The following is a 9,662-nucleotide window of genomic DNA, read 5'->3' on the forward strand; positions in this document are numbered from 1 at the left end:
GCATAACCTTAGATGAAGGGTGCCAGACAAAAATCCAAAATAGGGAGGTTTTAATGATGACAATGGTGAAAAACAAACACATATGTAACTTAACTTGACTTAACACAATGATACTTTACTTAACACTATGATACTTCAATGACTGACAAAATAGAACTAAACAGATCAGGCTTATAAACACAAAGGAAGTAAACAGGAGAACAGAAACAGGTGGGGAGTAATCAATTAACAAAACAAGAAAAGGAAAATGACCAAATAAGGAAAACTCAAAAAGAACAAGAGAATAGGAGTCCATGACTGTGACACAAATTCGATAGGAGAAAATTATTGGTCATCCAATCTTTTACATTTTTAATACTCTCTTTCAGCTTAGATAATTGAGAATTTTCCTCTGGTCTTGTTGACATATATAGTTCAGTATCATCAGCATAACAGTGGAAACTAATCCCATATTTTCTAATAATATTACCAAGGGGTAACATGTATATTGAAAATAGCAGATGACCTAGGACAGATCCTTGTGGCACTCCATACTTTACTGGTGATAATTGAGATGACTCCCCTTTTAAATAAACAAAGTGGTAGTGATCGGACAGGTAGGATCTAAACCATCTTAAAGCCTGCCCTTGAATACCCATATAGTTTTGTAATCGATCTATGAGTATGTCATAATCTATAGTCTCGAACGCAGCACTAAGATCAAGTAAAACTAGCAATGAAATGCAGCCTTGGTCTGAATCAAGAAGCAAGTCATTTGTAATTTTAACAAGTGGGGCCTTCATTGAATTATTTATAGAGATCTTTTTTTGCAAGAAGAAACACAATTGAGCAGACACAACTTTTTCTAAAATTTTAGACATAAACAAAAGATTTGAAATGGGTCTGTAATTTGCCAGTTCATTAGGATCTAGTTGTGGTTTCTTAATAAGAGTCTTAATAACCGCCAGCTTAAATGGTTATGGGACATGACCTAAAGATAAAGATGTGTTAGTTGTGTTGATAATATTTTGTTGTGGTATATTTTGCTACTGTTGCACAACTCTTGCAGAAATGTAGTGGGTACATGATCTAATAGGCATGTTATTGGTTTAAATGCAGTGACAAGTTTATTTAGCTCATCCTGTCCTGTATTTGTAAAGCACTGCAGTTTATCTTTGGGTGCAATGAATGAAGCCTGAAGTACTAGACACTGTAGTATGTAAATTTGTTATTGTATTTCTGATGTTATCTATTTTATCAGTGAAGAAATTCATAAAGTAATTAGTATTAATCTATGAGGGAATATTGGACTGGGTGGCATTTGGTTATTTGTTAATCTAGCCACTGTGCTAAGTTAAAATCTTGGATTGTTTTTGGTTATTTTCCATGAGTTTGTGGATATGCTTGGCCTTGGCAGCTTTTAGAGTTTGTCTATAGCAGGACATTCTGTTTTTCCACGCAATTCAAAAAAATTCCAAGTCAGTTTTCTGTATTGTTTTTGTTTATTTTTTTTTTCTTGAGAGATTGTAGTTTTTTTCATTGTGTTTTTGTATAATATTTTTGTATTTTTTGGGGGCAACAGCTACTAATGTATTAGAGAAGATATTGCCCATGTTGCTAGTCATTTCGTCTAGTTCATATGTGTTTATGGGTACACAGAGCAGTTGAGAAAAAAATCAGATAGGTTATTTGTCTTTGGTGGCTTGAACAATAGTTCTGCCCAGACTATAACGTGGAGCCATATAGTTAATATCAGTAATATGCATCATGAACGATACAAGGAAATGGTCAGTAACATCATCACTTTGAGGTACAATATCTATATCAGTAAGACCGATTCCATGTTATATAATTAAATCTAGCATATGATTAAAATGATGAGTGGGCCCGGTGACGTTTTACTTGACTTCAAAGAGTTTATTAGGTCAGCAAACGCATCATTTGTTTTAGCTTTATCAGCATTTACCAATAGGTCTGAGAGGAAATCTGCAAATTCTTTTAGGAAATCTGTATACGGCCCTGGTGGTCTATACACAGTAGCCAGAGCAAGAGATAGGAGAGATCTCTTTTGCATATCTGACAGTGTAACATTAAGCAGAAGTATTTCGAATGTGTTAAACCTGTATCCTGTTTTCTGAGTAACATTGAGAATATCACTATATATTGTTGCAACACCTCCCCCACGATCAGTCTGGTCTGACGGGGCTCATGTTTATAACAGTAGTTTGGTGGAGTAGATTCATTTAGACCAATATAATAATTTAGCTTGAGCCAGGATTCAGTCAAGCAGAGTACATCAAAACTATTATCTGTGATCATTCCATTTACAATAACTGCTTTGGGTGCGATTGATCTAATGGTTAGGAGCTCAAACTTTAAAAATTGTTTTTGTTCATCTATTTTGCATTTTTCTGGTATAATCAAGATCAGATTTTTTTTCTAGAGCCTGCATTAAATTTATATTTTGACCTCACTATTCAGGTAAATGTTAATGCGTCAGCATACCGAGACATTTAGGAGAATGCTATGCTTCTAACTTTGTGGGAACAGTTTGTGGAAGATGCTTTTCTATTCCAGCGTGACTGTGCCCCAGTTTACAAAGGAAGGTCCATAAAAACAAGGTTGGATGAGTTTGGAGTGAAAGAACTTGACTGGCCCACACAGAGCCTTGACCTCAACCCCATCAAACACTGGTTGGATCCTTGTCATTCAACATCAGTGTCTGCCCTCACAAATGCTCTACTGGATGAATGAGCAAAAGTACCCTCAGAAATACTCCAAAACTGTGTGGAAAGAAGAGTGGAAGCCTTATAGTTGCAAAGGGGTATCAACTGCATAATAATGTTTGTCAGGGGTGGGCAACGTCGGTCCTGGAGAGCTACAGTCCTGCAGAGTTTTGCCTCAACCTTGATAAAAACTCACCTGCCTGTAGTTTTCTGGTAACCCTTAGACCTTGATTAGCTTGTTCAGTTGTATTTAATTAGGGTTGGATCAAAACTCTGTAGGACTGTGGCTCTCCAGGACAATTGTTGGCCACCCCTGGTCTTTATGTAAAGTTTTTATGTAAAAAACAAATAAAAATTAATAAAAAAAAATATAATAAAAAAACTCCTACATTTGACTACATTAGACTTAATCTTTGTGGATTTTTATCCATATATATGATAAGATTCGCTCGAATATCCTTTATGGAGACAGCGGTATAACAGCTGCTGTCTGACGAATCCGGAGCGCTTTCATCATCAGTCTCCAGCGTCGGCATTGGTCCTCCTTCATCCCGACTCCAGACGAGCAGCGGCAGAGGCACAAACATATCTGTCTAGAGCTCCAACAGCTTATTTATCGTGCTGTTATGTCGGGTTTGGGATGATATGGGTTCGGCGGAAGACGTGACAGCTGTCCGCGGGGATCATGAGGATTTTAACGGCGTCGGGGCTCTTCCTGGCCTTCTGTTCCATTGGGCTCTTGACCATGGCCATCAGCACGGACTACTGGTACGAAACAGATGCGCGGAATCACCGGGACCGATGCAAAAAATACGCCAGCAAGAGAAATGACCCAGGATACATATATATCTCCAACCAAAACCTTCCACTCCGGATGCGACCAAAAGCCGCTGGTGCGCGTCAGCCGGAACCCGGAGCTCCTCTGCGGGAATCCCCGCACCCTAAGCCCGTCATGGAATCACGCTGCAGCCGCCACTACAACTCAACCACGACCGGGCTGTGGAGGAAATGCCACCGAGAAGGATTCGATCTGGAGAACGAGGATCTGATTTTTAAAGGTGATGCTGCTGAATGGTCCCCATGTGGGCAGTTACCAGATTCCAAGTTGATGTTGATCAGCTGTAGTGTGTTTATGTGTTTGTTTAACATGTGTGAAGGAGCGTTGAAGAATGTTTGGCGCTATCCAAGGTGCTGATCTTTCACATCAACACAACCACACACTCACGTTCCCACATTCATCACATTTCAGCTAAAATACAGAAACAGACGGAGTCTGTCAGGGCAATGGTATCCATTTGAGGTCTAAGAGACCCCGAGGGCCTTTCATTAAGGGAAAACACACTTAACACTCTCTGGTACACTATGTTATATTTGTTTCTTTTTCATGTTACTTTTGATTAGTCTAATAACAAAAGCAGAAATAGATTTGAAGTTTTCTTTGATGCACTGATGCATTTACATGCATCTAAAACATTTCTGTCTTTAATGTGATAAATTATACAGTCTTTCAGGGCAATGAGATGCAGCTTTTGGGTCTTAGCCAAAGATAAATAGACTTGCTTAAAATTAAGTAGATTTTTACTCCTGTTCTGTTTGGGGTCTGAGAGAAAATTTATGACCATGTTTTATAAAAAATAATCAGCTTGATGTCTAAGCATTTTCCACACATACATTAAAGAAATAAAACATAAATCCAATCAAATTTCTAACTTATGTAGTACTCTCCTGTGTATATATTTCAAAATTATATATAAATTGTACAAATTATATTTTTCCACTATAAAAAAAAACTTTGTGCAATGGAAAGTTTCCATGAATTTTAAAGGTTCTTTATGTCAATAAAGAACCTTATTTTTGTGGACAACAATCACTCTTCTTAATAATATATGTTTATAAAATATACACTACTTTTTAATACAGCAAGGTGACAATGAATATTATGATTCAGTTATAATTATGTTTACATGTACGCTACTGGGTTCTCTGGGAAGGAAAGTGAAGTCAATCTCAGCAGAGAGATTGAGGATTGATTGACTGACTTCATAATATCGTCATAAACAATAATCATAATTCAGATGATTAATTGCACCTAATGTTAAGGGCCTGAACATGTTAGATGTTTCTGTGAAATGTGCCTAAAAAAATTGCTGCTTGTTATTTCTCCACACAGACTTTCAAACAAACGTGTACCATCTGATCTTCACTAAACTGCTCTGCACTATTATGACTGGAGTTATCAGATTGTTTCTGTGAATTTTCTCAGGTTTGCTTCAGCGTTGTACACCGGTGAGATATTACTATTTCTCAGCAAATATCCCACGGAATCTGCCAGTGAACATCACCAAAACTATAAGACAAGACGAATGGCATGCTCTCCGTAAGTCAGATCAATGCATGTTATATTTACTGCGAATGTCTGGTCACTAAACGTTTGTAGGTTTTCACTCTCAGCATTGATCTATGAACCATCATAATTGTGCATTTCATCCCACTTAATCTCTGAACATGTATTAAATGTATTATATGCTACTTTGTATTAAAGCATCTTTTAAATTATTTATTATTACATTTGCAGGCCAACATGAAATCGGCACAGAACTGGAACACTTATTATACAGCTCTTAACATTACCTTTGACGACTGTTAATTAAATAATATATTTCATTTGTTGCTTTCAGCTATCAATAACAGTGTATTCTCTGCTTCATTTAACACACTTTACATTGTTTAAATCCATCTCTCAAAATCAGCGCAGAAAATCAGTCTGTATTTTCCCTCTATAATTAGCACCTGGTTTTGACATTGATGGCCATTTATCAGGCCTTCCAGAACACATATGATACTACAATCCTGAAATGCATCCAAAAACACTGAACACTTCTTATTTAACATACGTATTAGCTATAATGAGACTGCAAACCCTAAAACTGAAAGCGTTTTATTGAATTAATGATTTAACAGCTTATTTTTTATTTAAATAGAATGACTGACTGACATAATATGTGACCGATTATATTATGACATAACAAAGTCTAAGATGCAGAGCAATTAGGAAAAGTTAAATAAAAATACATGTATTAATTTTATAGCGCAAGAGACAATACCTGAATTGTAATAAATCTAAAACAACAAATATGATTTATTCAAGCAACGAAGGATAAATTCCACAATGAATTCACTAAACTAGTTATTGCAGAGGGAGGTGGTTTTATGCACTAGACATTACATTACTTTCAGTTTATTGAATGTCTGAATCTTTTTGCGTTGTAACACAAACTAGATTCAAACTCTTATGTTGGTTTTAGAAAGCTTGGCCAGAAAGTTTAAATTAGCTTCAGAAGCTTGAAGATGTTAAATAGTTTAAAGTTTGAAGTGAAGTTTTAAAGCCATGAATTTAAGCCAAGTCACATTTATTTATAGTGCTTTATACAATACAGATTTTTTCAAAGCATCTTAACAGTAATAAACAGATGTTCAGCATTAAGACATAAAGTGTTTGGAACCTTTGAGTGGTTGCTATATGTTAGTGGAACATGTTTATAGTTAATAATCTGAACATATATAATACCCAAAAGACAAGATATACAGAAATTAATTACAGATGTATCTATATGCATGCGTGAGTGTGTGTGTGTGTGTGTGTGTGTGTGTGTGTGTATATAATATGGGTACATTGTAAAAACATATACAGGTATGCACATAATAAGTTGTAGAATAGTATGTATCTATTGATTAATTTCAATGTTAGTACATAGTAAAGTGGGTCTGAATAATTTTTTAAAACAGTACTTATTACAGAAATAATACACTTTAAAATAATATGCTTATAGGTGCAACTATACTGAATGTTTTGGACACTTAACTGCATGTTAATTAAATAAAAATGTATTAAATTAAATGTATACAAAATGCAGTTAGTTGAACTTAACACTGCTTTCTCGAGTCACTTAAGTAGGTTAAAGTGCAACTTTATATACAGTATAATTCCATAATAACTTCTGTTGTCTTCGAAATATGGGTAAAAGTCTACTACCAAATGCAAAAAATATACTATTAAAATGTACTTTAATGTAATTGAAAAAAGTGTGGTATGTATTTAAATATATTTGTAGTTGCACATTTGTGATGATGAAGTTTAAATTTAGTAAATATACTAATGTTAAATGTAATATTGACTAACACACTTTAGTTATTATTCACGTTTACGTTCATGTTACAGGCTTCACATATGCTTTAGTATGTTAGTATCAAAATAAATATACTTTTTAAAGTGCAAAAAAGATTATTAAAGCAATGATTTAAAATTTACTTAAAATTTGCCATTATTACAAAGTGCACTTTTTAAAAGTCGACTTAAGTGTGTTAAGGAACAGACTGTTATTTCATTAATATTATCTGCAAGTAATTATTATTATTTTTTTAAATAGTATACTTTTAAGATTTGAAGTACACTACAAGTGCACATCCATTGCAATAAAGCGCACTGCTTTTTTCCCAAGCGAACCTTCAGTGCTCTGTTTTCTCCTGCAGATTTGCAGCGGATGACGGCGGGTTTCATCGGTATGGCTGTGTCCATCATTCTGTTTGGCTGGATCGTTGGTGCGCTGGGCTGCTGGAAACACAATGAGCTGATGCAGTATGTAGCTGGACTGCTCTTCCTGATGGGAGGTGAGACTCATTCAGTACAAGCGACCACTAGATGGCAGCTCATTACTGAGACAAGAAAAAATATATATTTTTTATACCATATTACCTTGGAAAAGTTTGTAATGGCATACTACTCTTACTAGAAATGTAGTACTGTACACAGTATGCAGTGTTACTGTATGTACAGAATACATGTGGGGAATACTTTCCCATGATGCAATATGCTTATCTTGACCTTCCATTTTCTTCTATTTTGAGTTCTTGTTGTGTTGTTATAAATTCACTGTGTTGTTTGTGATTGTGTTTCACAGGCACCTGCTGCATCATTTCCTTGTGCACATGTGTGGCTGGCATTAACTTTGAGCTCTCGCGGTACCCACGCTACCTGTACAGCCTGCCGGAGGACATCAGTCACGGATACGGCTGGTCTATGTTCAGCGCGTGGGGCGGTCTGGGTCTGACGCTGCTGGCTGGGTTTCTGTGCACTCTGGCGCCCTCTCTGCACAGTCCCCAGATCAGCAGCAGCAGCAGCGCACACAAACTGCGACAGGAGAACGGCATGGTGTGATGCTCACACACTCCCATCATATGCATAGATCCACTAGCACAGACATGTCAAGCTGATGTAGACAAGTGTCTCTACATGTCAGAGAGAAATGGCAAATAAACAGTCACACACACTGCAGAGCCTGTGCAGATACACTGCTATAATAAGATCACGATCCAGAGTGCAGCTGAGCTAAACAGACCGGAGCGGAAGGAAAACATGCACTGCAAAACATTGTCTTATTTTCCAGAAAAAAAAAAAAAGTTCTATACATTATATCCCTTGTGAAAAAGAAGTGCACTAAATTGCAACTTCATCATTATAAATTTATAACTATAAATATATATTTAAATACATAAAGTAGAAGTTTCGATAGAAATGACGTTAAGGTATATTTTAGGTTATCATAAAAGCTTGTTAGTGCATTCAGCAGAAATACTTTAACCATATTTCAAATATTAAATAATATAATTATGAAATGACACATAAAGATATACTTAAGACCTACTGAAGTGGGTCAAACTAACTGCCTTCAATGTAAATTCAAACTATAATATGTTTTCTTTTAATCATAAATAACATGCAATTTAATTTCAACATCTTTTCAAACACTTTTTTTTAAAGTATGCTTAAGTGGACTTCTTTTTCACAAAGAATAGCTTTTCCTTATGTGACAACTAGCCCCCGTGTCCACTATTCTCTGAAAATGTACACTAAATATATAGTGAACTTATATTGTTTAAAGGATATTTAGATGTTTTTACTGGAAAATAAAACACTAAATGCTGATTCGACAAAACACAGACAGAAAGACAGGCATCTTCTCTGGTTCATAGCTGATATTTTACTGAAGATTTGCGTCTCTTATGGTGCTCTCTTTCTGTATTGATCTTTGCCTGTCATTATGTTCATATCCTTTTTTGTCTATCTCTCATCTGTCCTAATGATTGACCTTCTGTTGCTTTCCCATCTGTATCGCTCCTCCTTTCTCCTGTTTATGTCTCTCAGTGGATTTAAAAATGGAAATGTCTCCGAGGATGACAAGATTAATCTTTTCGTTCAATAAACTGTTCTGTGTTTTGGTTTTGCCTGATACGTAGAAAAGAGAAAAACAGATCTAGTCACAACTCAAATAGATATCATTGTCTTCAGTGTCTTCCTATTTGTTTGTTTTTTACACTCAAACTGAAAATGTCAAAGCACAAGCAAAGTGAATTTGAAGGCAATATGTGAAAATGAGCCTCTTTGTGCACAACCTCATCATCAAGGAGTCTTTTGAATTGCAGTGTTATGAGATATTAGACAGGACATGGTTTGTTTTGAAATTATATTATGAACAATTTTTTTTAATAAAATGATCCTGATTCATCATTTGTGATTCACTTTGTTGTTTTTGATTTATGAAACTGTGTTCGGTCATAATGGCAGTGAAGTTTGAGTGTTATTTGGATGGGTAGTTTTATTCCAGTAGATTTCTGGCCGGGCTCATAAAACAGAAAAAAAAAATTAAAATAGTGAGACCACAAATGGAATCTCAGTTATTTCTGTCTGGGGTTGTCATTTTCTGCAGCCTTTGGACTTTTAAGCAATATTTGTGTTGAAATTTAATACCTTCATGAATGTTCGTAAACCGAGTGCAAATATTCAGGACCACACATAAATATCCCATAAACAGCAGGACATGTTTAATTAACTTATACAATTTTCATAATATCCACTTTACAATAAAAAATTACAATAAAAAACTAAAAGGTATTGTTGAA

At 35.4% G+C, this 9,662-nt stretch overlaps 1 protein-coding gene across 1 annotated transcript; it reads left to right on the forward strand.

Moving 5' to 3' along the window:
* Nucleotides 1–3,378: 3,378 nt before the first annotated feature.
* On the forward strand, nt 3,379–9,262 carry LOC109107302 (transmembrane protein 178B-like). The gene is made up of 4 exons (XM_042715793.1): nt 3,379–3,763; nt 4,969–5,082; nt 7,236–7,373; nt 7,664–9,262. The coding sequence occupies exons 1-4, from the start codon at nt 3,391–3,393 to the stop codon at nt 7,918–7,920; spliced, it is 882 nt and encodes a 293-aa protein (XP_042571727.1). The 5' UTR covers nt 3,379–3,390; the 3' UTR covers nt 7,921–9,262.
* Nucleotides 9,263–9,662: the final 400 nt, after the last annotated feature.

The sequence above is a fragment of the Cyprinus carpio genome, chromosome A25 (assembly GCF_018340385.1).
Source record: "Cyprinus carpio isolate SPL01 chromosome A25, ASM1834038v1, whole genome shotgun sequence".
Lineage (NCBI taxonomy): Eukaryota > Metazoa > Chordata > Actinopteri > Cypriniformes > Cyprinidae > Cyprinus > Cyprinus carpio.